Source organism: Drosophila ananassae, chromosome 3L (assembly GCF_017639315.1).
Source record: "Drosophila ananassae strain 14024-0371.13 chromosome 3L, ASM1763931v2, whole genome shotgun sequence".
NCBI lineage: Eukaryota > Metazoa > Arthropoda > Insecta > Diptera > Drosophilidae > Drosophila > Drosophila ananassae.
This window is the reverse complement of record NC_057929.1, coordinates 17,859,768-17,886,997: the sequence shown is the minus strand read 5'-3', so window position 1 is coordinate 17,886,997 and position 27,230 is coordinate 17,859,768. Positions and strand designations below refer to the sequence as shown.

General features: G+C 44.3%; 4 protein-coding genes across 5 annotated transcripts; 1 reads left to right on the top strand and 3 right to left on the bottom strand.

Moving 5' to 3' along the window:
- Nucleotides 1-317: 317 nt before the first annotated feature.
- Nucleotides 318-1,159, bottom strand: LOC26514654 (probable 3-hydroxyisobutyrate dehydrogenase, mitochondrial). Its single transcript, XM_032455726.2, has one exon. It carries the CDS (start codon nucleotides 1,010-1,012, stop codon nucleotides 320-322), a length of 693 nt encoding a protein of 230 aa, XP_032311617.2. The 5' UTR covers nucleotides 1,013-1,159; the 3' UTR covers nucleotides 318-319.
- A 1,003-nt stretch (nucleotides 1,160-2,162) lies between these two features.
- On the bottom strand, nucleotides 2,163-3,482 carry LOC123257277 (probable 3-hydroxyisobutyrate dehydrogenase, mitochondrial). Its single transcript, XM_044715764.1, has 2 exons — nucleotides 3,357-3,482; nucleotides 2,163-3,292 (listed from the first exon to the last, which is right to left on the bottom strand). The coding sequence occupies exon 2, from the start codon at nucleotides 3,288-3,290 to the stop codon at nucleotides 2,316-2,318; it is 975 nt and encodes a 324-aa protein (XP_044571699.1). The 5' UTR covers nucleotides 3,291-3,292; nucleotides 3,357-3,482; the 3' UTR covers nucleotides 2,163-2,315.
- A 7,796-nt stretch (nucleotides 3,483-11,278) lies between these two features.
- Nucleotides 11,279-24,822, top strand: LOC6493982 (flocculation protein FLO11). Of its 2 annotated transcripts, XM_044715864.1 has the most exons (6): nucleotides 11,279-11,618; nucleotides 16,950-17,023; nucleotides 19,629-22,942; nucleotides 23,002-23,178; nucleotides 23,233-23,516; nucleotides 23,574-24,822. In XM_044715864.1, exons 3-6 carry the CDS (start codon nucleotides 19,643-19,645, stop codon nucleotides 24,400-24,402), a joined length of 4,590 nt encoding a protein of 1,529 aa, XP_044571799.1. In that variant the 5' UTR covers nucleotides 11,279-11,618; nucleotides 16,950-17,023; nucleotides 19,629-19,642; the 3' UTR covers nucleotides 24,403-24,822. The 2 variants fall into 2 exon arrangements, with proteins under 2 accessions (XP_044571799.1, XP_044571800.1); XM_044715865.1 differs by lacking the exon at nucleotides 16,950-17,023.
- On the bottom strand, nucleotides 24,819-26,882 carry LOC6496589 (putative inorganic phosphate cotransporter). The gene is made up of 4 exons (XM_001961171.4): nucleotides 26,675-26,882; nucleotides 26,449-26,585; nucleotides 25,292-26,392; nucleotides 24,819-25,224 (listed from the first exon to the last, which is right to left on the bottom strand). The coding sequence occupies exons 1-4, from the start codon at nucleotides 26,733-26,735 to the stop codon at nucleotides 25,030-25,032; spliced, it is 1,494 nt and encodes a 497-aa protein (XP_001961207.1). The 5' UTR covers nucleotides 26,736-26,882; the 3' UTR covers nucleotides 24,819-25,029.
- Between the last annotated feature and the right edge of the window lie 348 nt (nucleotides 26,883-27,230).

Genomic DNA, 27,230 nt, shown 5'->3' with positions numbered 1-27,230 from the left:
ATTTATATTTATTTTATTTGTAATAATATAATTATTACTATATATTATTTATAATATATTTTTCTTTCAGTTCTTATGAGTGACTTCTATTTTATTTAACAGCAAGTCAACATATTTCTTATTTTTTTTAATTTGTAAAAATCTTTGTTTTAACCCAGCAAGCTTTCGAGTAATATATAAAATATCTTGTTATCAAGCTCTCGAACTGGGCACTAAAAGTAGACCCAAACTTTTTGGCACTGCTTATCAGCTCCCCACGGAATTATTAAAACTTTTCCATCCAAAGCGATAAAAACAAATTTGCTAAATAAAAATAACTTTAGTAAACAAACCTTTTATTCTTCATCAAATCATAAACTTCTGAAAAATCCGTATCTCCTAGGCCCTGAGATATCAGAAAACTGTAGATCTTGTGGGTCAATGAGCCCATAGGTGTAACTGAGCTAGAGTCCTTGGCCAAAGCCATAGCCAGATCCAGATCCTTGTTGATCAGGGAAATGGGCACTTTGTGAATCTGAGTTGTGGCTGAAATGCCCGGGACAGGATTATAGAATTCCGAGGTCCAGGAACATCCTGTAGAGGAGTTAAGAATCTCGGCAAAGAGTTTGGGACTCAGGCCCTGCTTCATGGCCAAGTTCATGGTTTCTGACACCCCAATCATGGAAATGGCCAGCATCATGTTGTTGCAAAGCTTTGCGGTTTGTCCCATTCCATGATCCCCACAGTGTATTATTCTTATACCCATGCATTCCAGGATATTTTTGGATTTTTTGAAGTCTTCTTTGGAAGCTCCAACCATAAATGTGAGGGTGGCCTTATCCGCTGCTGGAACTCCTCCGGAAACGGGGGCCTCTATAAAACGGACACCTTTCTTGGACAGTTTTTCCTGGAGCTGTCTGACAAGGTCCGGAGAAATTGTAGAGCAATCAATAAAGGTTGTGTTTTTCTCAAGACCACTTGAATTAATTAGTTCCTCATAGACGGTATTCACTGTGGAACTATTGGGCAGCATAGTAATGATATATTTCGAGTTCCTGGCAAGCTCTGCGATTTCTGAGGAAATTGTAGCTCCCTTGTCCTGAAGATCTTTGCAGGCTTTTTTTTGAAATGTCAAAAGCCTTAAGTTGATGTCCTGCCTTCAAAAGATTTCTGGCCATAGGTGCTCCCATATTACCAAGGCCTATAAAACCAATTAGCGACATATTTCGAGTTGGCTGACAGTTGAGGAGATGGCGCAGAAGTCGGTTTATTTAAATACCATTTGTTCTGTAATGGATATTGATTAAATGCATTGTATCTCAAATAAAATTATCGTTACAGTAGCAATGAATAAATCTAAATTTGATCAGAATGTGGCACAATCAAAGTTATATTTGTTAAATGATAGTAGATATCTCAGGTAAATAATCCTTATCATGGGTAAGGTATTAAGGTTAAAGTTTAAAAATTTTTTGGTTTGTTTATTCACGCTTTTTTCGCTTTCCTTAGCTTTCCTTAGTGTAAAATTTTTGTTATATTTATTTTATTTAAAAAAAAAAGGTTTTCGCTAAATTATGTTAAATGTGTTGGTATACCCTGGGTATTTGAATTACTTGTTTGGTTCCAAAACCGGACTGATCGTTCGGTTCACAGTTTTGAGAGTGACGTTCTTCAAACGCTTTTAAAGGAATTTTAAAGCTTTTAAATTATTATTTTTAGTTGATTTATCCTCTTAAAAGGAAAATTAAAATTATATTATTCAGATAATCCTTCTCACTGAAATCTATACAACAATGCTTCATTACAGATATTTCTTCTGAAGTATTGTCACTTTGCCCCATACGACTAAAACTTCCCAGTAGCTTCCAAACTGCGAGCTTTCAACGAACACGCCATAAGAATCCCCCTGCCCGTGCCTTCCGATGCTCTTTGTTTTGCTCACTTCTCTGTGTTTACCTGGAGAGCAGTGTGAATTAATAAAAATAATATACATAGATCCATGTGGAGCCTCCGACACGCCACGAGTGCGGGAGAGATAAGCCCCAATCATAATTCAAATTTGCTGGGGTCGCAAAAGTGGCTATTAAAAACAAATCCAACATCTGTGGAGCTTATCACTTGGGGGGCTTCGGTTGTCAGACGATCGCCAGACCAGCCCTCGATTATGCAATACCACTCGTATGGAACTTTTTCTATACAATACGTATTTATATATTTATAAGGCATTCTGTTTCTTTTTTGCATACTATATTAAACGAATACAAGAACTTGGTAATTGCACAGTCACTTCCTAATTTATAAATGCAAGACTGGTTTGGCTCGGATCGAGTGAATCCTTACAGGCTGAACTTCTCCTTCTTCATGAGGTCGTACACCACGGAGAAGTCCTTGTTGCCCAGTCCCTCCTCCACCAGCTTGGTGTACACCTTGCCGGCCAGGGAGCCCAGGGGAATCGGTGTGTTGGTGGACTTGGCCACTCCGGCGGCCAGACCCAGATCCTTGTTGATCAGGGCCGAGGAGAAGCCACCGGCGTAGTCCTTATTGGCGGGGGCAGTGGGGCAGATGCCGGGCACCGGGTTGTACACCTCCGAGGACCAGCAGCGGCCAGTGGAGGAGTTGATGATGTCGGCGAAGACCTGGGCGTCCAGACCCTGGCGGATGGCCAGGTTCATGGCTTCGGAGACGCCGATCATGGCGATGCCCAGCATCATGTTGTTGCACAGCTTGGCAGCCTGGCCCATACCGTAGACTCCGCAGTGGGTGATCTTCTTGCCCATGCACTCCAGAACAGCCTTGACGGCGTTGTACTCGGCCTCAGTGCCGCCCACCATGAAGGTGAGGGTGGCCTGCTCGGCGCCGGGAACACCTCCGGAGACGGGGGCATCGATGAAGCGGGCGCCCTTGGCGCTGATCTTCTTCTGCAGGCTCTGCACCAGCTCGGGGGAGATCGTCGAGGAGTCGATGAAGATGGTGTTCTTGTTGACGCCGTCGGCAGTCATCTCCTCGTACGAGGACTCTACAATGGCGTTGTTGGGCAGCATGGTGATGACGAAGTCCGAGTTCTTGGCCAGCTCAGCGGTCTTGCTGTAGACGGTGGCTCCCTTGGCGGCCAGGCCGTCGCAGGCCGGCTTGGAGATGTCGAAGACGTGGAGTTTGTGGCCGGCCTTGATCAGGTTGTTGGCCATGTTGGCACCCATGTTGCCCAGGCCCACAAAGCCGATATTCTTGGAGCCGCCCTGGGTGGACATGGCCCGGACCAGGGTCTGGCTCCAGGCGTTCAGGAGGGCGGGGGACATCACGCGAAGCGACATGGCTGGGTGGAAAATAATATATCTTATTGACCCAACGTGTTATGTAAGGCACTCGATCTCACCCACCTGTAGAGCAGGAAATCGTCGGAGGGAATACTAAAGTTCTGATCGGACCAGAAGCCAAAAGCACAGTGCTCCGGTTGTCGCAGAGTCACGTAATTTCATTTACTTCCAGGGAGGCCAGGCACTTGTCGAAGTTTTTCAGAGAGCGACTAAATACACTGGAAAAAATCATGAATTTCAATTAATATGTAGGTTTTATCAAAAACTGGATAATGTAAAAATATATAATTACTTTTTATATTTAATATTTACTAGTTCTACTTTATACAATGGCATTAAATTATTTTTCTTTATTAGTATGAATATTTCAAGCTTTTAATATATTATTTATTTAATTTAAACTTAACATTTTGATTTTTTTCTATTAATTAAATAAAAGTAAATTATGAAACAATATTTATCCATGAATCCATGAATTAGGCATTTAATTTTTCTCAGTGTGCTTCGACAAATATCTCTGCCTGATCAAAACAAGTTCTCAATCAAGCCACACACTCTCTTTCTCTCCTCTCCGGCTCTCCTGATAAATATATGTATATATCTCCCTATACATATTATATATATCTCTGTATTATATTCCAGTGTCTTCGCTAAAAGCTTTTCTGGTCGTTCCAATGCTTGTTTGATTTACGTTCTAATTGTCACACACGTGCCGCTTAGTTGTTGTTTCGCTTATCAACAATGGGAAAAAGCAACTTTCGATTTCATTTCACTTACTTTCCTTGACCTTCAGCAAATTGGGGGCTTGTGTTCGTAGAATGCCCACAAAATTGTGGGTGTGTCAGCTTGTTGTCAAGAGCCTGACAGTGGCTCCCAAACTGTGAGCTTTCCAACATTCTTTTCGACTTTAGATATTGATTTCAATTCATGAGTTTATTTTTGAAAAAGCTGTTCTTCAGTCAATTAACTGAATTTTTGTTTGTTTTTTTATTCACGAAATATTTGGTTGCATGAATGACAGTTGAGGGTTATCTTCAATTTCGTGAAATTTCGTGCATAACTAAGTTCGCACGCGTTATTTCTCAACTAATGTTTAATTTTGGACTTGTAGGAAGAGTATCTTTTGGACCTTTGGGGACTTTAAAGTATATTATTATATATATATTTTTTTTTATATTTTAGAGTTAAAATACAATTTCTATAAAATAAAACATCTTTAACAAGTTGTTTAACCTTAAAAATAAGTTATTTTACTTAAAATAAAGCATTTAAACTTCGTTTATTTTAAACATTTTTGGAATGTTTTCCTTTCTTTTGCACCTTTCTTGCATTGAAGCATTGCCAATATCTGATCCCACAATAAACAATTTGATGTTTCGCGACTTTTCGCGATTTTTGTTATTATCTCCGCTTCTTTGTTTACTTTTCTTTTTTTGCTATTTTTAGCAATACTATACAAACTTCAATTGAAGGAGATAGTTTTTGCACCCAAACAGTTTACAATGGTCATAGGGTTTGTTGCCATCGTGGTAGTTGCCTTAATGTTGTTGCTGTTCGCATTAAAATCGGCATGCATGAAATTGCAACTGCTGGAGCTGCGTTTCGCAAAATCTCGGCCAATTTACGACCCGCCTGTCGTGGCCCGAAACTTACGCAATCCGGACTCCGGAGTCCGGACTTGGCTGTCAGCGAAGTTTCGGCGTCAACCTGGTTATGGTTTATCAAAAGAAAACAGACCAGAAGTACACTTGAAGTAACAAAGTTGCAGTCGGGCACGGGGTGGTATTACTTTTAAAATACAATGATTTGAAATAAAAAGATACTGAGGCACTCCAAGGATTCTTTAACATAATATTTACCTTTTAAAGCCAAAACAAAATATTTTATTAATGAATTTTAAAATAATATTTGTTTAGTAGATACTTGATACATATTTTTAGTTAAAAAGCATCGATTTTTCACAGTGCCTTGGTGACCACAAAACTAAACCCGATTTCGCCCAAGAGAACCAGTAAAAAGAGGTACGTTAATATATCTGGCCCATAGTGGCTTCAATCTCTCGGTTTCTTTGATTTTCTTTTTGATATTTTTGGTGATTTATGTGTGTCAGTGAGTCGGCAGCATCCGCCAACGTGAAATTGTGACGACGGTCGGTTAAGTGCATTTCAATTTGGGGAGTGGAGCGAATCGACGAATCGCGATGACAACAAAGGCGCAAAAATCAAAATAGGGGACATCAAGGGGTTACATAATCGGTTGTCAATTGTCCAAAATCCACAAACACACACTCACACGGAGACTAATGCCTTATCTAACGCCATAAAGTGCAATTCAGCGAATGATTAACACGAATATGAAGCACAACAACCACATGGCGGAGAGCTCGTCTTGTCTCTTTGAAACAATTTACAATTTACAAGCCCAAAAAAGCAAAAACCAAACATCAAAACCCAAAAAGCCAAAGGCCCCAAAAAGAAGCCACAAACAAGTGAAGCATTAAAGCGCAAAAACTACGAGCATGAAGTGTGCTTCTTTTTGGGCTTGTCCATGGCATTTGTACATACTGTACTCACACACACAAGTGCACATAAATATCAAGTATACGCAGCGGTGTGCCAAGCTCATTAGGCTGGCATTATAACATTTCTCCTACAGCGGAGTTATTGTTGTTGCCACTAATTTCCATGTCAAACAGACGGACTACGAAATTTCACTCAAAGTCAGTCAACAGCAACTCACAACGCACCCACATTTGCAGTCCCGGGAAATAATTCAAGATTCAATTTTGTTTGCAAATCATTGAAATATCAGCACGCATTTACACTGCACAGTAAGGTTTTAGAGTATTTTTCAAATTGATAATCCTATTGCAATAGTTCACCTTTAAAAAAATGTTTAAAAAATGCAAACCTTGAGTTATGAGAGGTATGAGAATCTTCAAGAGGTTTGAAAGAGATTGTTCCAGAATCTTAAATGAAATGCCAAAGCTAAAAGGAAAATTTCATATTATTTAAATAGTAATTCAGCTTACCCTAAATATTTAGAAATTTAAAAATACATTTATGATATTACTGTGATGATCCGAAGAAAAGTTCAACCCAACAAAAAGGTTTTGGAAAAGTGAAAATTATTGCATTTACATTCTCAAATTTTCGCTTATTTCTTAAGAAACTGTAATAGTTTATAAAAAATTATATTTATTTTTCTATATACATAGGTACATATTTTATTCTTGGTATTCAATAAATTTTTCCTTTCGAAGATATCAGGTGATAATGCGGATAATGATGAACCCAATAGAACGAACAAACGAAATCAATAGAAGCTTTTCAAGCTAAGGGGTACACACTGTGCCCTGGCCTCCCCTCTTTTCCGGGCGCTCCTGTGATCCTTTACTCCGCCTGAAATTAAGATAAAAAAATAATATCAAGGAGATATTAAGATAATTAAATGCAACTAATTATACCTATTATACATGTTGGGACTTGTGCCAGCATCAAAAATCATAATAATTTCTATTTCTATTCTCTCAGTGTAACCAGCCGCAGCGGTCCACTAAATGCCCGTTATCAGCTGCTCCATATTCTTTGTTTCTCCCAGATTCGCATGCGCTTTGTTGTTCTTTTGTAGCGCATGCAGTTTGGGAGCTTTGGTGGAGCTTCTGCGCAAGCCCTTAGGTTTTAGTACTTGTAATTCGGCATTGTTTTGGACCGGCCGCGGAATTTGTTTTGGGGTTAAATTGACCCATAATAAATTGATTTGTAAAATTGAACCTGGTCTATTAATTCGGCCGCTATCAAAACGCTGATAGCTCAACAATACATTTTTATTTAAGAAAATTTTAATAACATATTAAAAACAATTTGGCTTTAATAATACAGTTAATAAAGTAAACAAAATGCTCTTTTATTAATATATTTTATATATATCACATATTTTAAAATGCAAATTCAAGAGAGGCTTTGTGATTTTTTCAAGATTAATGTGGACTGGACACAAGTTTTTCAGCCAACATTATATAGCCATTTTGGGCTCAAACAACACTGCAAGTATGTAGCTTCGGGCCTGGTTTCTTGACCCGCCCTGAACTCTTTGCACGCAATTTGATGAATGAGACAAGCTTAATGGGGATATGTCTGAATATCTGCATGCCGGAGCGTAGATCCGTGACTCACCGAACCGGAGGAACACTTTACAATTTACGTACAATTTGCCAGCCATCGGTTTTGACGTCGTGAGCGACTACTGACATTTTCAGGTAGTCCAGGCAGTCAGTCAGTTAGCCGGTGTTCGATTTCGTTTCCGGCTAGCACGTAATTGAAATTACATTTGGCCAGAAAAATTTGGCAGTGAAATTTCGTTCGATAATCACATTCATGGGGTTTTAATTATGTTATAAGTATTTCCCCCAGACTTTCGCTCTCCACACTCCACACTCTCTACTCTTCACTCGCCGCGATAATACTTTCGGACCTACATTAACATGCCAGATTGAAGAGACCACTCCAAAAACGATATGAAAATGAAAAACTGGCCAAGACAAACACGGAAAATTGTAATGCAGTCGACGGAGTCACTGCATCAGGTTTGATTTGGGAAAGGAAAGTGAAATTATTCATCCCCACCCCGCGCCATTGGAGTGTTTCAATTCAATTCGAATTTCGAATCAATTTGTTTCTTTCGATTTCATTCGGTTTTTGAATCGTTTCTAAGGTTCGCGCTTTTTAATACGCCGCATGCATAATTATTATGGATACATACATTTGAGGTGTATGTACGACTAGGTAGACCTCACTTAGTCGGCGCCATGGCCTATAGTTTCAGTGAAATTGAAAATCATTTTTGAAAGTGGCAAGTTATTCGCTGCCCGACAAAACACACATTCCAGATGACCGTTTAAAGCGAATGCTTTTTTTCTCGTAATTTTCCTTCATCGAGTTGTTGGTGTCTTATTTTTTTTGAATAGGTTTTTTTTTGGTTATAGTCCGTATGTGTTTTTGTTTCTTTGGTCACCGTATTACAAAATTTTAATTGCAGTCGGCGGAGTAAAGCCAAAAAAGTGCAGTTGAGGAAAGTAAAGAGCGGAGAATGGATACTCTTTTGGGGGGAAAAAATGATTCTTTTGAAATATTTGGGCCAATATTTAGAGTTATTTTATTTTATTTAGGGTTAACCTAACACATATCCTAAACATGTATTTTATTAACAACTCTTCATAAGCAATGAAAATAAATAGATTAAAAATAAAAATCATTTTTGAATAGGGACATGTATGAATATAACTCTAAGGATTTGGTTTAAAGATCTATTAAAGATACTTTTAAACAAAAATGCATCAGACACTATATATAATTACTATATATAGTTTATACACTATAAACTGCAAACATTTAATTAGTCTAATAGTGCTTTTAATGATGGTATTATAATTTATTTAAATGTTACACACTACTTTTTTTTAACACGAAATGCAAATCAAGCCATAAACCAACAGGAAGTGAAAATGGATTAATTTAAATTCAATAAAAATAGCTGCAAAAAAAACTCCTAAAGAGAGCTGTAAATGAACTGATTAAACCTCTATTGTTTGGGCCAAACTCCCGGGGTTTTCACCCACTAGTCCGGCATACACTACTCCGCCTCTTTTTTGGGCCTCTAATCTCGGCCTGCCATCAGCCGACAGTTGGAGCGGCGGATAAATGTTTGGTTAACCCAAATCCGAGCACTAGGAAGGAAACCGACTGGCAGAGCCAAACTGGAGAGGCTCTCCCCTGGCAATCCAGTTTAGATTTCGACCATTGCAGTGACGAGATGCAGCAGGCGATGGAGCAGGAAGCGTTTTCAGTGCTATATGGTAGCGCAGAAAGCCAACATTTTGGCCATCGCCAGTGGCTTTGGCTGCGAAAAAAGTTGTCTTACTTTTCGTGAGCTAAAAATTGCGTCGACGCATCGACAAATGTCTCCTCCAATCTGAGGCTCTGGCTCTGGCATTTTGGCCAACTCTCGCCAGCGGGCCAAATCCCGCCAGGCGAGTGCATTGCATAATGGCCGAGATATTTATGTCTTCTTGTCGATGTTGCATCAGCCTCGCTGCTTACTTCGTCCCCCCGTCTGGGCTACTTGGCCTCTTGGCCATCTCGGCGAGCCAAAAAGATTCTACAGGTAATTAAACTGAATTATGCCAGACTCGCAATCAATTAAGTTGATCTATCTGGATCTGGTGGGAACTCTTAGCTATTGACTTGAATTTTATGCAAATCTGGTGACACTTTTCCGCATACGTCGTGGAAAATGTTGGCGGAGCTGGGGGGGCTTGGGAAAAGCCATTCATAAACGGGCCTGAAGGTCGAGTGGTATTTGGTGTTGGCCCGGTCTAGTCTAGTCTGGGCTGGTCTGTTGCCATTTGCCATTTAGCCTGGCCTGGGGCTGCCTTGGGCGAGACACCTGTGAAAAGGTCAGCCCTAATTGCGCCCGAGGCTTGGAATTCAATTGAAACTCAATCGTTCGATTCTGCGGCAGGTGAAAGTGCTTTGTTCTAGCTGGCCAGTCTTGGCCAGCGGAAGTACCGAGCATTCACGGTTGAATGATCGTTTCAAGCTCTGCTTCCAAAAAAAAAAAACTGAAAGGAAAGACTCTATCACATAACTTAGGTTGTAAGGTGGAAACCTTCCTCGTACGTCATCGGTTGGCACATAACTCACGCCCACCTGTCAGGGGAGGCGACCCCTTCAGGTTAGACAGGTGAAACGACAGGTGGGCAGGCGTTATGACAAGTTGACTGATTGGATTTGCGGTGAGGCTGCTGATGCCTATGCCGATGCCGACTCCTGTCAATGCACTCTCACTGCTGATGGAAAATTGAAAAAAAATATATATAGTTGAAAGAAAATCGTCTGTCTGGGTTACCCAATGCATGGTGGATAATGGATAATGGCGGATATGCTAATTAACTCAATTTCCACGATCCATAAACGTCTCACTTATTGTTAGACAATTGTGTGTCTTGGCGGAAATTCTTTGCCGCCTGGCCTGAGAATATTTTAGTGGCCATTTGGGGATTTGAAAAGGCCGCTTTTAAGGCCGCTGCTTGCCATGAACTGTTTGCCAACAGTGCCAGTATTTGCCATCCGCTTATTATGGCCAAAACCTTAACCATAGACATTTAACCGCTTAAGCTTATCACACACCGCACTTGCCAATGTTTTAATTGGGGCCCTGACTAATTTGGAAAAAGGTCAGTTTTTAAGTCGCATATGCTTATAATTGGTAAATGGTAAATCGATTTTCGGGTTTCTTAACTCCAAATACCTCGAAGAAAAGGGGGAAACAAACAATTCAATTGAACTCGTTATGGAGTTTCTGTAACAATATCAGCCTTATGCGACCTTGTCTGGCCAAAGCCTAAAAAAGCCAATTAAAAGCTGATCTAATAACACTTGGCAATGAGTCAGAATTAAGGCTGGATCGGGTGTACATAACAACTGGGAGTGTTGTACGATCATAAACATTTTCCCACTGCACTGCTCGAGAAGAGGAAAAAACTTGTCCCCCACAGATTGCAAAACTGGAACAGCATCCAGCAGCAAAGCCGCAACTAATGCTAAAACATGTTAGCATTTATGGCCAAGTTGATTTGCATTTAGTGCATTCTTGTGGACATGGCTGGGACATGGCCCCCCAGGTCCCCTCTACCCACTCCTTTGTCTGCTAATTTCAATTAGCCGTAAGAGATCAATGGAGGATCTTTTGGCTGGAAGCCATACCACATATTTGTTGGCCTGCAATGGTTACAAAAGCTTTTCAATAAACTGTGTTTTTTTTTTGTTCATATTTAAGCCACATTCGGCTTTGGGCGCTGACGTCTACTGCACTGCTTCTGTCTCTGCCTCGGCTAGCTGCGACTGCGACTACGACTGCGACGGCAACGGCAGCGTCGAAGCCGACGTCTGGAAGAAAACCACGAGCGAACCACTCTTACTTACTTTGGGCCGAGACGCTTTTCATTTCTTCAGTCTGTTAACGGCACGCCAACGATGCAGACGCGGCGCAGCTCCAGCTCCGGCTAACTGTTAACTGTTTACTGTTTACTGTTTCCTCTCGATTGTGGCCAACAAGACTGTGGCCAACTACAACTAACTGCCCACAAATCGAGTATACGCACAGTGTTTCCAAAAAAAAAGTGCAAGCGCTTCCTGCCTCTTTTGTGTTGCATGTGAAATTTTAAGAAAACAACAAGAAAACCCAATCAGTTAGAAACAAATTGATGCATTGGATTGCTGTTAACTGAAACAAATTCAAGCCAAGTGAAAGAGAAAGAAGAGAGTGGTAAGTGGGGGGTTTGAGTGTATTTTTTTTTTTTGCCAAAAAAGGCGAATAGAAATTTTTCGCTACAAAAATAAGAAAAACGCATGTGTGTGGCAATGTGCGGTTGCTATTTATTTTTTCATGCTCTAATTATTTGGAAATTTCATTTTGTTTTTTTGCTCGCCGTTAACTGGCATGCAATTTGTTTGCCCAAAGAGCTGTGGTCCATCCAACCACCTATCCAAGCGAACCCAACCGACCATTCATCCATCTAACCATCCTCCGGAGTCTAGAGAGTCGGGCCAAGTCAAGCTTTATGGGCAGACTTCCTCATTAAACGAAGATTAGTTTGTTAAGGTGGCCAGTGGCCACTGACCACTGGACGGGCAGACCCCTGACCAAACTGGTCCATCTCTATTCTTTGCTCGGTTTTCCACTCCGCACTTCATTAACCCAATTTTCACCGGGAGAAACTTTTGGTTGTTGGTTTCGGCCAACAAGAAAAATCTTGTTTATCGGACCAATTTACATACGTAAGTCGCGGAGCTATCCGCCCTGGGCCAGACACCAGCTCTTTCGGCCCAATCTGCGATCTGGCTTTTGATCTTAACGGAACTAATGTCTGCACTTATTCGTTTGTTTGTCGAAAAGTATGTAAAAAACGGTCAGCGTTTTCGAAATTAAATACTTTCTAATTACAATAAACGCAGGCGATGGCCGCCGGCCGGCCAATGTCCAGACCTGTATATGTATTTATAAATACACTTGGTAGCCTTTGGCAGTAAACTGAAATCACGTAGCCGCCGTGTCGGCCAATGCCAGCCAATAAACGGGAGAGATGGCTAGATATCGGCAAAGAGGGGGTGAGAGCGAGAAAACAAAACTCGCGAAAGTGTCAAGAAAATATAATACCGCTCAGACTCACTTTTTCTTTATTGTCATGTCTTAATGTGGCGCCTGATGTGTTTATTTACTACCAACTGCCAACCACCATCCACCACCTTCTCATCCTCCTCCTCCTCCTTCTCAAATGAAAGTGAAACGTGCCAATGGCTCTGCGTAGTTGCAGAAGCTTCCAACATTTCAGCACGTGCCCTGCCTCATAGCCATATCGTCGTATCACCGTATCGCCGTAAAGCCATAAAGCCTATATAGCCCCAGTGTGGTCTCTCGTCTTTCGAGGCTTTCAATTACTCAACCGCAAAATGTTCAATTTGTCAAGTTTTTTCAGCTGGCGATTACGACTTTCTCAGCGCGGCCGACGAAAACAAAAGACTTAAGACGCAAACTTGCCTCATTAGTTGGTCTTGTTCGGGGAAATGGCGATCAGAATGTAAGAAGACATTTCCTAGGAGCTTAAACACTAAATTAGTTGTGAAATTGAGTTATTAAAAACTAAGGGAACTTGAAAGCAGTTTTTTTTATGAAAAAAGGTTATGGAATAGTAGCTTGGACCCCCAAATTGGAATTGAAATGTAAACTTGTCAGTGTTTATGACAATATTGATAAATTTTTTATGAAATACTTGACACAATTTCAAGAAAAAATTACCTCAATTCCTTGTGAATATCAATATTGTTTATCGATTTGTGTTAAAAGTTAACCTCCACGGCAAATTATTCACTTAAATATGGTAATAATAATTCCAGACAACCATTTGTTACAGTCCTACATTAAATGTATAATATAAACAAGACAAAAACCCGCACCCATTAGCCCATTAAAAAAATCAATATTTTAGATTAGATGCATAATCGATCTGGAATCGAGTCAGCGATCTTTCAAAAGAATAATTATCTCGCAGCACTTGTGACACGCACTGAATTCTAAATGTGAATAATTACCCAGCCAGACTTCGGCAATATCAGATTCAAAGTACATTTCAGCCACAAATTCAATTGAAATGCCTTCCAGGCCGGTCTTTAATTGCTGGTCTGCTGCCTCTAAATCGTGAGTTGCAGTTGCATGTTCGGCCCCCTCATGGCAGCCTCCCCTTGAAACCCACACAGTTGATTAGTCAGCACCCGGCTGGCTGGCTGGCAACCAATTTCAGCCTTTTTGCTCCGTTTAGCCATTGTTTTTGTTTGGTGATTTTCAGAGAGGTCTTTTTTGCTGGTTTTAGTTTTCTAGACCCCGACAAGTTGAAGTGTCTTGGCCTACTGAATTTTTTCTCACACTCTTGTCTTGGTCACGGATGTGGATTGATTGCTAATGTTCATCTGGGCATTTATGTGGATACCCTCTTGCACAAGTCGTCTGTCTCCGGCTCTGACGCTGACTCTGACTCTGGGCCAGAATAAGACAGCATTGGAAGCACTTGGGTGTTCAGTCTTCAGCCGACAACTCTTGCTTTCTTCTTCGCCGGCTGCTTTGTTTTGTCAGAGCCTGGTTTATGGTTTTTCATATACTTTATACAGTGTATATGGAGTGTATACGAAGTAGCTTAAGTATCGCTCTGTTGCAATTGTCACATTGTTTTGGGCCAGTTAAGAAAAACATTTGGCAACCCCAGGAGTTTTGTAATTAGCCCCAGCTGAGCAATTTTCCCTCATTATTATTATAATTATTATTATTCCTATTATTATTATTGTCGCCTTTCGATTTACGATGAGCTGTGCGATAAGCGTTTAAATGTTTAAAACAATTTAACTGTGAATTCCGTTCGTCAAACGGCCCAGAGCATCCGGTTTTTGTTTGTCGGCAGTTCGAGTAATCAAAAGACAAAAGAAACATAAAGCTTACGCAACCTTCGCTCCCCCGCATGCCAAATCGAAGCATTTGGAGAAATGCTTTCGCTTTCAAATGCTCGAGCATAAATTCTTGAGATTGCGCAAGCCACGGCCCCGGGGCATGTCTTGGTTTGTTGAACAGGTGAGGCACCAATACCGAAACCAATAGCCATACCACCACCTCCACCATCTCAGCCACTTACCTCATTTGGAAAGCAGCGAGAAATGAAAGTTTTTGTTTTTTAGCTTCGTTGCGTGAAATTTACATTTCGTTTAATAATTTCGAACATTTCTTCGGGGTCGCTGTGGCATAAAATTTGAGGAATTAGTCGAACAAGAAATGGGCATTTTCCGTCTTGTTTTCCTTCTGGTTATGTTGACTCTTTCCGGTAGCTTTCAAGCCATGGCCATCATGGTGGCAGGAACGCCCCTTGAATCTGAAACCGAATACTGCGAGTTCGAGCCAATTTTGAATGCCGTGGCAGGCCCAGAGAAGCAGAGGCACGAGAGTGCATTTCATTGTCGCTTTCGTTTTTATTTTTTAGTGCTTTTGTATTTGACGACGAGTTCAATGGGTTTGCATAATTTATGCGTTGCCAGCCAGCCCACTGGCATCCAGACAAGGGTAAAAAATCATAAATAACTTGCATCAAAATAATTGTTTTCATTTTTCAAACCTTTTAATTTTCATTCAGCTTTTCAATTAACTGTCGTTATCATGTCTTTTTTTTCAAGTTAAAGTATCTGATTTCTTTCTGTGTGTTTGTGTTTTTATTTTTTGTCTGCGGATGTCATCAATCTAGGCTTAGTTGTTAGCCAGTCACGCTAATTGGCCATAACTGTGACTCAAAGATGACTGCACCAGAAAAAAGTTATGTGAAATGACTGTCAATTTAATATAAAAAAATGTGTACGAGTATGTAATGTATTTATGTTTACACCAAGTTTTTACCTTTAAATTAGTTAAATAAATAAATTTTCCATTGAAAGAGTTATTTTAAATCCACAAATACCTAAAGAAAGTGAAGTCCTGGGACTTGGAGTTCGTTTAAACAAATTCCTGTCTATTCTTTAATATAATTTTATTTGTTACTCAAACCTACCGCCTTTGTTAACAAAATATCTTAAAGATAAATGCCTAACGCACAATTTCTGTGGCAATACCATTGACAAATTTCTTGGAAATTTTCAAAGCAATTTTAAGTTATGGTTTTTGAATTAGTGTGTGCAGTTGGCAAGGCAATTTTTGGCTTTCTGGCCTTACAATCAGTTAATAACACTGTGCGACAAAAAAAAAAAACGAAATACACTTGGGAAACGAGATAGTGTAGGTTGTTAATCTGGTCGAAGAGAACTCCAAAATATTTTTTTTATATTTTTGGAACCCTCCAATTTTTATTTATTTAAAAAAAACCGTTTTTCAGGACCTTTTTGCGCTTAAAAATTCCTGAACGCGTTTTTTTCAACCGATTTCAAAATTTTCGGTGTTTTTCAATAGTTAAATGTTGTAGCTTTTGAAAAAAACTATATCTTCGATTTTGGTGAACAAAAAGGACAAAATTTTTACACCTGAAACTGAAGTTTGTTTGAGTTGACTTTTTTTGGGAAAAGCGTTATAACTTCACCAATTTTCATAATTTTTTGATGAAATTTGTCTCGTTTTATTCAAAATGAATGAGGCAACATTAATATGTATCAAAAATGGCCGAATTTTTGTAAGTTATACCGAAAAACTGGCATCAAAATCCGAAAAACACGAATAAAAGTCGAAAACTTCAGTTTCAGGTGTAAAAATTGTTTCCTTTTTGTTCACCAAAATCGAAGATATAGTTTTTTTTCAAAAGCTACAACATTTAACTATTGAAAAACACCGAAAATTTTGAAATCGGTTGAAAAAAACGCGTTCAGGAATTTTTAAGCGCAAAAAGGTCCTGAAAAACGGTTTTTTTTAAATAAATAAAAATTGGAGGGTTCCAAAAATATAAAAAAAATATTTTGGAGTTCTCTTCGACCAGATTAACAACCTACACTATCTCGTTTCTCAAGTGTTTTTTCACTGTCGCACCGTGTAATTTAATGTGCGAATTGGGCAAGTGTCTTATGGGTCGTGTGTGTCACGCTGTGACATAGATTGGTCGTGCGTGGATTGGCCAGATTGCCGAAATGTATTACCAATAGTGAGTAGTGAGTGAAGTGACTCACCAGATTGATCCGTTCGGGTCACGCACATTCCTACGGCTCTGGGTCTTGGGTTTCTTTTCTGGCTCTGCGCTCTAATAACTCAGTTGCAGCCCCAAGTACGAGTATCTCACGGATCCGCAGGCGTTACCAAAAAAAAAGATACAAAAATGGCAAAACAAACAAACGCTGACAGCAAAAAGTGAGCGGGGAGTGGGTGTGTTTTGGCCAGCTGAGCGTGGCCATTGCAGCCTCCAGATGCAATTAATGCCAGAGCTGCTGGAGATCTAGAAATAACGAGATACAAATGTATCTGCAGGTGGCATTGCCACATCGCCAGCAAACAGCGTCTCAAGAGCCCCAGATCTTGTAATCCCCAGTATTTGCATTCCTTTTAATTGCTGCCAACTAATGCCACATTGTTTCTCTACACGTATCTTTGCAGTATTGTTGCCTCAGCGATCTATTCGGGCCCATTCCGAGTTAGCAGTCTGCTGTCATCTGCTGCCGCTGTTTATGGTGAGTCTGAGGCACAATGAGGTAACCATGCCGCCCCCAAGACCGAACTGAATCCGTGGTGGGTGTGGTGGCCTGTACGCACCTGGGTGTGGACTCCGGTAATCCAATTAAATCTCGCACCCAAATGATCAGCAAAGCGGTGAAACAATGTCAATGCCAGACAACATAATCCCTTCATGGATTTCAGCAAAGATCTGGCGGCTAATTGTAAGCCGACTGAGCCCTCTGTTGTTTACATCCGACTCTGTGGTTTCGGCCTGGCCAACAAGCGACCAACGTCCAACGACCCAGGCTGCCATGCAATTAATCTGTAAGATACACAGATACACGCCCCCGCCAGCAAGGAAAGTCCGCTTCGATTCCGCCAGATGTGTGTGCCCATGTCTTTCTGTTTTTGTTTCGAAATGAAAGGGAAATTGCCTGTTACCTGGCCCAGACATCCACCGCCCCTCGAGTCGCCACCTTTTCCCGCCTTTTCCCGACTCTTCCGAGGGCATTGTCACATTTCACTTTCAATGATCGCCGGAGATTTCAAGTGCACTGCCATGTCCATTACCTCTTTCTCCATTTCTATTCAGTTTTTTTTTTTTTTTTTATTTTTTGCTCTATTCACTGAGGTGTGACAATGGGTTGTGCTGTTGGTTTTTGGTTTTCGTTTTTTAAAGACAACTGGTTTGGATTGGCGGTCCGAAATATTGACCGCAAGTGTGTCTAATTTCTATTATTTTCTAGCCATCTCTCTTTATTGTACAGTGAGAAAAAAGTAGGGCAATTAAAAGTTTATGTCTACAAGATTGATATGTACAAAATGGCCTCTAATTCGATGGAATTATAATTCAAAAGTCTTGGGATCATAAAGGTTTAGCTGGCTATAGTATCTGTCTTCGTGGACTTATTTTAATTCAAAAATTCCAATTACATTGGGAAATTATTATTTATGATAGTACAGAGGATAATATCTAAATTATGACATCTATACCTTATTAATTCTTCCCACATTCCTATTATTTTTATACCTTATCAGATAGAAGTTATTATTTATATTGTTTTAAAAATAATTCGGAATACCTTCCGAAAGACTGGAGTTCGATTTTTTATAACTGGAAGTGAATTGCCATTATATAAGAAATACAAATTATCTCCCATTTAACAAATTATAGCCCAATTTATCTCAGTGTCACTTTTAATAGCCCACTGAACGGCGAGACCGCTGAGTGAACTTTCTTCTTTCACTGTGCCACCTGTAGACAGTGCTCTCCCGACTTGTTGCACCGCTGCAAGTTCCGTTTTTCGCTGTTACGATATTTCGCATTATTTTACGATTTTTTTCGCGGACTTTTGCTTTCGTTTAACCCATTTAATGCGGCATCCGTTCGGAGGGGCCAAGCTGGCAGCAACCAGGCAGGCATATGTGCGATTAATTCAGTGAAAAAGTGAAAACGAAAGTGCTCCGATCGGAGATGGGAGATTGAGGATCGGCGGGGCAGGCTGCAGTGGCAAGTTGCTTGGTCAGTGGTCGGTCAGGTTCAGGTTTGGTCACTTGCCAGCTTCACTTTCGTTTTCATATTCATAAAGCGAATCTTCTGGCTGCCCCTGGCGGCTACTTGCTCCAAAGAAAAAAGTAAATGAAAATAAGGCCCAAATGGATGATTATTGCGATTACCAGTTACAAGTCGGAGTCCGAGTCCGAGTCGCAGATGATGCAATTGGGAGTGGTGGAGTGGCCCAGACATATGCAAAACGGTTTCTGCAATGAGGAAATCTGTCGTCGATCATTGATCGTGGTTCATGGATCATGGCTACTCAATGGTGCATTACCAAGCCGCACTCCCAGAGTCGGTTTCGCCTTAAGTATTGCAATTTCTCGCATTGGCCAAATGAAAACAAGCGCACAATTATGGCCACTTGGCTGGCAGTTATGGCCCGCTCCCGACCAGTTACTTACAGTTACACTTGCCACACCGCCAGATACCAACAAACAGCAACCACCAACCACCATCTAAATCATCATCCACCACAGAGACCAAAACAGCTAGCCAAGCCAAGACCCGGCAATTATCCGTTGATTTACGGGGAGAAACCTTTCACTTGCCCCTCGGTCGTGGCCGATCATGAAAAATGCAAATGGCTCAGAATTGAATTCAGAGCCAGCAGCGACCTTGGCCAAAAGCGCTCATTGGTAGTCATTCAAGCCAAGTTAAATACCCTAAGATACTCCCAACATTTGCATTTTCTTATAATTACAACTGACAATCGAGTACCGGTTTCTGGGTGTTCTGGTTTAGGTACTTCTTGGCATTCTGTCAGTTTTTGATTTTTTGGCCAAAACAAAGGCTAACTCTGGTGACCTTTCTTTGAATCTTGGTTCCAGCTTAATTGGCCAAAAAGATAATAAACATTTGTTACGGGGAGTATTTTTATTGCAGCATTTTTAATTGTAGCTGGAAATACTTTGCGAAAAATGGGTGCGAATTGCATTACATTTGGATTTATGGGAAACCATAAAATAAAAAGTTTTTGTTTAGTGTAGACACTCCTGGCCACCTGGCTTCCTCAATTTCTTGCAACAAGGCCAATAAACTTTACTGTTTTTGCTTCATTACAGGCACTTCAGCTATAATGCGAGGCATGCAACTTACCGCCGCCTGGCTGTGCCTCCTGGCCACAGCCAGTCTCGCCCAGAACCAGGAGTCCTCGTCCAAGTGGTCGCGCCAACTGGAGAGCGTGGCCACCGCCGATACGGACTCCCTGGACTGGGTGCCCTTGGCTCAGCCCCTGGACGGAAGCAAGGACCGCTCTGGCAATGGACGAGTGCTGACCTATTCCCAGACCTTCCCACCCAGTGCCCGGTTCGGAGATCTCACCAAGGCCGGTGGCGCCCAATTCGACTATCCCTTCCAGTTCCAGCGGTTCCCCAATGGACCCGGACAGGCGTTGCCTCTGCGACAGGGACCACCTCCGCCACCGCCGTCCAAGGGAGGTCAGGAACCCACTTCGCAGTCCTTCTTCAAGTTCGAAATGCCCTTCCACAACGGCAACAACGAGGGCCAGGCCCAGGCGCCACCCACCCTCCAAACTGGCTACCAGATCCAGCACACCTTCGGAGCCGGAGCTGGCGGAATCCCAGCTCCTTCTTCGCTGTTTAGTCCTCCCTCGCTCTTCGGGCAGCAATCTGCTCCGTCTTTCGGCTCCGAGTTCCTGGGCTCGCAGAAGCCCCTGGCCCAGGCTCTAAACAAGCCTCTGCACCAGCAGAACTATGTGCAGGATATACTGCCCCCGAAGACCCTGGGAAAGCCCTTGCCGACTCAGCCCTCTCTGCAGAGCGTGACACCCCAAGTCTTTCCCGTTGATCCCGAGCCGGAGTCGCTCTTCGGCCTGAACAAGGCAGCTCCTTCGTCGGCGCCCTCCTCCAGCAGGGATCAGGATGTGCAGCTCCTCTACGTGCCCTACGACACTCTGTACAACCAGCAACGCCAACAAGCGGGATCTTCAGGCAGCTCCAACTTCGAGGTCAACAAGTTCAACGTCAATCCCGGCCTGCCAGCGGTGAATCCCTACCAGATCAACCAGTTCTACACACAGGATCCCAGTGTTGGCAGTGACTTCTTCAGCACGGGAACCACCACCAGGCCAAGCACCACCACCAGTCAGCCGCAGAGCATCTTCCAGAGCTTCGGACAGCCACAGCCCCAGGCACAGACGCAGTTTACCACTGCCAAGCCCAAGCCGAAGGCCCACCAGCCTCCTCTGGCCATGTTCTTGCTCCGGTCCAGCTCCCGCCCCTCGCACTCCGATGTGGTAGCTGCCCTGAGGAATGCCCACAGCATCTCCGTGATTGACTCACCCACCAAGCAGACGCCGGAGATCTTCGTTGGCCCGGCTGGAATGCCCATTCCCGATGGCTATGTCAAGTTCGACCTCCCCTATCTGTCGCAGCTGACCCAGAATCGAGACCTCAGCGATGTGTCTTTCTTTGTGGCTCCTCTGAGCTACCGTACTCCGAATGGCTTCAACAAGATCCTGCTGCCAGAACCCCATGTGGGCTCTATTGTAGTCAACAGGGCCAAGGACAGTGGCGCCTCTCTGGCAGCCCAGCGACCTGCCCAGCGTCCATATGCCACAGTAAGCAGCACCCGGAATCCTTTCGAGACCACCACGCAGTCCCAGAGTGGCGTTCCCGGAAGGGGCAACAAGTTCAGCTACTACTACGTCCAGGACGGCATCCAGGAAGTGAGCTCCCCCAAGGTCCCCACCAAGCAGGAGAGGCACAAGAAGAAGCGGCCCCAGAGCGCACAGGTGGATCCGTCCGTCTACAGGCCTAGTCCCACCAAGCCTCAGTCCCAGAGCCCGTTCGACAACCTCAACCAGATCGGAGGCGATGACTTCTTCAAGTCGCTGACCAGTAAGCCAAGCAGCACCTCGACTTCCACCACCACGACAACCACTACGTCGTCCACCACATCGACTACCGCAGCTCCGCAATCCCTGTTCACGTACAGCACTCGACCGCAGGTAGAGTTCCCCGGCTCCAGTGGCCAACTGTATCCCCAGTACGTCCAGGAGCCTGTACAAGACCCACTGCCCCGTTTGACGACGAGACCTCCCACCAGCACCACGGCGGAGGAGGAGCTGAGGATGAAACAGTACTTCCGCCAGCAGGATGCCTTCCGTCAGAGGCCTCACACCACTAACCCACCATTCGAATATACTCCCAGCTCCTTGGATTACGAGGCTGCTCCTATTCCCACGACCACCACGCAGAGGATCAAGACCAAGCAGAGGCTGAATCTCTACACCCCCGCAGCAGTGCCAGTGACCACCTCGGATGTGGGCTACAACAATGTGGACGCCCCACTGAACCACCGCCCCAGCTACAGTCACGTTCAGAACGAAATTCTCGATAATAGCAACGTGGAGTATGAACCCAATCCATACCATGTGCCCTCGGAGCTGCCTCCTCTGACTCCGGATATTCCCGGACTGGTGAACAACCTGCAGGAGAAGGACAAGCTGCAGCCGGCTCTGGCCACTACCACACCATTGGCTGATCCGGAACCGGAGACACGACCCACCAGAAGGCCAATTCTGCGCACTAGGAAACCGGCTGTGACCAAGGTTTCCTCTTCCGTGTCGTATTCCGAGACCGAGTCGAGTGGCTCCAAGGTGCCAACTAGGATTAGGAGGCCGTACAGCAGCCGAGGAACCACCGCCCCTGCTAGCGAAGGAGAGGAGTCCGCTGCGACCCCTACTCGTCGTCCCACCAGCGCCAGGAACCCTCTGATCCGCAATCCCAACCGCATCCGCTACAGGCCCACCACGGAGGAGCGCCAGACCCTAAAGACCAAGCCCAGGAAGGGTTCGAAGAACGGCAAGCCCAGCGAAGATCAGGACTTGGACTACCAGCGGGATGTCCTGAAGCAGAACTACCCGGTGTTCAAGGCCTCCTCGAGGCGACCCACCAGCCCAACGGCCATTCCCAGCAGCTACGATGTCCAGGGCACCACCGAAGGACCTGCCTCAGAGTCCCAGCAGGTTTACACAGTCACCCCAAGCAACAGCATCGACGGCCCTAGCGTCGACCAAGGCGGCTTCCCAGCCAATCTTCTGGAACCCATGCAGATTGCTCAGCACTACCAGGAGTTCTCCAAGGACAACTACGGACCGGGCTACTTCCCCAACCAAGAGGACCTGAACCCCACAGAGGCTATTGTTCGGAACGAGATCAGTCCCATTTTCACTACCCTGGCGACGACCACTCCCTCGACAACCACAACCACAACTACCACTGAGGCGCCACAGACCACCACCACAACAACGCGACGTTCGCCGTTCGTGAGAAGGAACTATCCGAGGTTGAGGACCACAACTACCACAGAGTCTCCGGTGACCACCACCACGCCTTCGGAGGAGAGGCCTTCGGTATGTTAATTGATATCCTTTATCCTAATAAATTACTAACTATTTTGATTCTCCAACAGATCCGTTCTCGTCTGCCACCCCGCCGAGTGGTTAAGGTACGTCAACGCCAGCGTCGTCCTGTCCACCCAGCCTCATCTTCCACTGTGGCCCCTGAAGAGGAATCGGAACCCGTGACCCAGAAGACCAATCTTCGCAAGCTGAGTCGCTTCAGCAATCAGGAGAACAAGGAAAAGGAGGTAAACTAGAGATTGATTTCTTATTGTCTGTAACTTATCCGGACCTTCTTGAAGTCTTCCCCCATCACCCACCGACGCCGCTACAAACAGCCTTTCCAGTTGGAGGGCCAGGAGTCCCAGTGGTCGCCATCATCGGAAACCGCCAACAGCAATGCCAACTCCAATAGCTTCAAGCCTCTGAACCCCAAATCCAAAACAGAGACGCACAACTTTGAGAACGAACCGGAAATTGTGACCGTGGGACCCACGGGTGAGCCGCAGACCTACGAGTTCAATGTGGCAGCTGACCTAAGTGGCTCCTCAGTACAACGCACCACCCTGAAGGCACCCAATCTCAAGTAAGTCCAAAGTCTTATTCGCATGAGGAACTCCGGCTAAATTCGAACTCTTTGCAGACCCGAGAAGTCCTTTGCCGAGCTCCTGGAAGAGGTAATGGGAAAGGCTCCTGAGGAACAGTCCACTGACTCCCCCAGCAGTACCACTCTGGGTCGTCTGAGCCGCCGTGGCAAGTGGAGCAAGAAGCGCGTGAACGGAGGATCGGATAACTCGGAGAATTTCGAGACTGCCGAATCCCAGAACCTGGGTCCCCAGTTGTTGAACGCAATCCAGGCAGCCGGTGAAAAGGAGGAGCTGCCCAAGACCACCACGCCTTTGACTCCCGCCACAGAAGCGCAAACGGAAACACTGGCAATCACCACCACAATGACCTCGCCCACCACTCCAGAGGAGTACGAGGTGACCACTTCCCGTGCCACTGAAGAGGCCACCATTACCTCCACATTCCCAATGAGCCAGGAGAGTGCCACGCGCCGGATGGATACGGCCGCTGATGTGGACGACCTGGAATCCCAGCCCAGCATCTTCTCGGAGGTTAAGAAGCAGCTCCATGATCTGTTTGCCATCGAGGAGAGTGAGGACGAGGCGGTAACCGCCGCCCTGGCAGCGGTGGGCAAGCGCCGGCAGGAGTACACTAGCATCCGACGCACCAGCCCGGCGCCGTCGCTGGAGGAGAAGACTACTGAGGCGCCAGCGGAAGAGGAGGCCGCCACCACCACGGAGGCGACCGTGGCGGAGAGCAAAAAGGATAGCTTCCACAAGGATCTGATGGAGCATGTGGTGTACGCCACCTCGACGTCGACCAAAGTCACCTCCGAGACGGAGATCTGCTACCGCGGACGGTGCATCCGCTCCGAGGATCTGCCCGCCAACCACAAGCTGCACTGAGCAGAGTCCTCCGGCGCTGGAGGATGGCGGAGAGCATCACCATGTACATAGGGGCAGAGGGGATACTGGTGGGGATCTGCAAATCCGCCGTATCCACTTGTAATTACCTAGCTTTAACTACAAATATGTTAAGAATGTGGAAGTTCTTCGATAGGATGGACAAATATCGAAGATCCTATCCAGGAACTTCCGGTATGATGTAACGAACATAACTAAATATTAAGTGAAGAGAGAACGAAATCCTGTCAAGGATCTTCCCCGGCATAAACCTTGATATTTCCGTTTAGAGAATTTAGTGAATAGGCGTTAGAATTAGCCTTATGTCAGGATACCACATAGCCAGCCTTAAGTCTTGTACCATACGTGCATCTCTATGTTCTAACAAATACAAATACCAATAAAAACGAAACGTAAAATACACTCAAAACGAGTTGCCTTGCTGTATTTGTACATAAATAATTGGAATATACTATAGGTACACAGATATACATATTCGGTATATAATAGACATAAATAATAGCACTACGAAGCTATTTGCGATCAATCAATTCCATGGAATGTGCTTCGTCTTTTAGGTACAAAAGTTTCACATTTATCAAACAACCTTTTCACATATTCGCCTCTGGGCTAGGCACCCATCAGCGGCTCTCGATCCTCGGCATTCTCCGCTTCTGGTGCAGATCCCGACGTAGCGGTCCTTGATGCAGCGGGCGTATTCCAAGACTGGACACTGGTTCTTCCGAGAAGCATAAAAAGCAGATTACCCATAAAGTAGACAAAGGCGGTAAAGAAAAAAACAATACGCCATTGAGCCGGATTGGTCTGAAGAAGTCGGAACAAAGAGCAAGGATTAAAGAAATATTTAAATGGGTTAGGGATGTCTGCTTACCTCATCCCAGACAATAAGACCCACGATCAAGGGTGCCAGTATGCTCATGAAATTCGCGGCACAATTGGTTATCCCCATCAGAGTGCCCGCAAAGTTGGGGGCCAGATCGATGTGGTTGACATGGAAGCCCAGATAAGTGGCCGCATTGGTGGCCACCGCCATGGTTAGGAGCCCTATAGCCAGCCGCACATTGGCTTCGCCCTCGGTGATGTAGCCCAAGCCGATCAACGCCAGCATGGGCAACCACATTCCCAGCGTGTTGAAAAACTTGCGGGAGAATCCCAGAGGGAGCACAGTGCCCCTCCGCTTCATTGCATCCGATAGCCAGATGAAGACGCAGGTCAGCAGAATCATGGCAAAGTAGGGCAGCGCCGACAATGGGCCATTGCTCTTGATATCCATGCCGAGGACGTTCTTCATGAAGGTAGGAATTTCTGTTAGAAGCGTCCAGAAGCCCCAGTTATTGGCACAATGAGCCAATACGAGGACCAGGAACGGGCCTGACGTCAAGATGCGACACCAAGGTGTCTTTGGCCTCGGTTGCTGCTCCTCGCGTCCCACATCCGAGGGTCTCCTTGCCTGCCCGGATGATTCAATGTAGCGTCTTTCGCTAGGCGTAATGGTGGGATGCTGGGCCGGAGTGCTTGAACAGTAGTAGAACCACACAAAGGCCCACAGGATGCCTGCGCAACCAGGCGCGTAGAAGGTGCTGGGCCAGCCCAGCGAGGAGGAGGCTATATAGCCACTCACCGACAGCATCACCACAGTGCCAAACTGTGAGCCCGAGTAGCTGTAGCCCACGAGACGACCACGCTCCTCCGCTGGAGCCCACTTTGAGAGGAATGTGTGTGTAGAAGGAAAGATGACGCCTTGGCAGAGACCCTGAACGGCACGGAGCACTACCACCAGTTTCCAGCCTCCAGCCATGGCACAAAAGGGTGTCAGTAGAGCCAGAAACGAGCAGATTAGTATGCCATAAAAGAGCATATACTTGGCGCCATAAATGGCAGACAGGTAGCCCCCGGGAATCTGGGTAACCACGTAGCCCCAAAAGAAGCTGCTTAGCAGGTACGACTTTGTGCTCTCGTTCCAGTCAAACTCCTGCAAATGCCAAAAGTCAATTACATCGGATTAAGTAATGATGTCAAGATACTAACAGGAAAATCAGGATTGCTGGCATTCCGATCTGTCATGGCCACGATGGCCACTGAGAGATTCACACGCAGGGCATAGGCCACTGCCAGTCCAAAGAAAACCAGGATGCACTGTAGATGACGCACTCCAAAGCGAGGGCCTGCAAAAAATGCAACGCAATTTGCATAAATCGGTAACAAAGACCACGCAAGGCCACTGCCAAGGCAAAGTAGCTTCGGGATTACCCACCAGTGTTTCCAATCTGCTGGTAGCCATTGCGATTGCAACAGGGCAGGCATCCCAGCACCATATTCCAGGTGCAGTTGAAGTCGATCTCTTCCACGTAGCGGACTGGAGTGGGCGTTCACGGGGGAAGGAGGTGGAGGAGTCCGACAAGCGTCCAAACATAACACAGCTGATGGAATAGTACCAGTTGAGATAACTCCCACGACTATGAAACTATCGGATGCGCCGATAGTTTGTTAGAGAACGCAATGTTTACACTGAAAAAAAACCAACACATAAACAATGAAAATTTGCACACCAACACATTGTAGTTTGGCTTAAAAATATTACTAAATTCATAAACGACTCTGCTAATATTAACAAAGCTAATGTTTGTTTTTATAAGTTTAGCTAAAGTTTAGTCAGTAATAATTTAATCGTTTCTCATTTGCAAACTTCCAGATTCCTTTTAACAGAAAACAGATAAGAAAAATGTAATCAATATTAATGTCCAGAAGTCGAGCCCCCAAGTCACTAAGCAAAATCAATATATCCATATAAAATTCGATAGAAAAACTTC

Coding starts and splice junctions, on each gene's coding strand:
- LOC26514654 (XM_032455726.2), bottom strand. CDS start 1,012: ATGCTGCCCAATAGTTCCACAGTGAATACCGTCTATGAGGAACTAATT.
- LOC123257277 (XM_044715764.1), bottom strand. CDS start 3,290: ATGTCGCTTCGCGTGATGTCCCCCGCCCTCCTGAACGCCTGGAGCCAG.
- LOC6493982 (XM_044715865.1), top strand. CDS start 19,643: ATGCGAGGCATGCAACTTACCGCCGCCTGGCTGTGCCTCCTGGCCACA. Junction 22,943..23,001: donor CTTCGGAGGAGAGGCCTTCG/GTATGTTAATTG, acceptor ATTCTCCAACAG/ATCCGTTCTCGTCTGCCACC. Junction 23,179..23,232: donor AGGAGAACAAGGAAAAGGAG/GTAAACTAGAGA, acceptor ACCTTCTTGAAG/TCTTCCCCCATCACCCACCG.
- LOC6496589 (XM_001961171.4), bottom strand. CDS start 26,735: ATGGTGCTGGGATGCCTGCCCTGTTGCAATCGCAATGGCTACCAGCAG. Junction 26,393..26,448: donor CCAGCAATCCTGATTTTCCT/GTTAGTATCTTG, acceptor TGGCATTTGCAG/GAGTTTGACTGGAACGAGAG. Junction 25,225..25,291: donor GTCTTATTGTCTGGGATGAG/GTAAGCAGACAT, acceptor CGACTTCTTCAG/ACCAATCCGGCTCAATGGCG.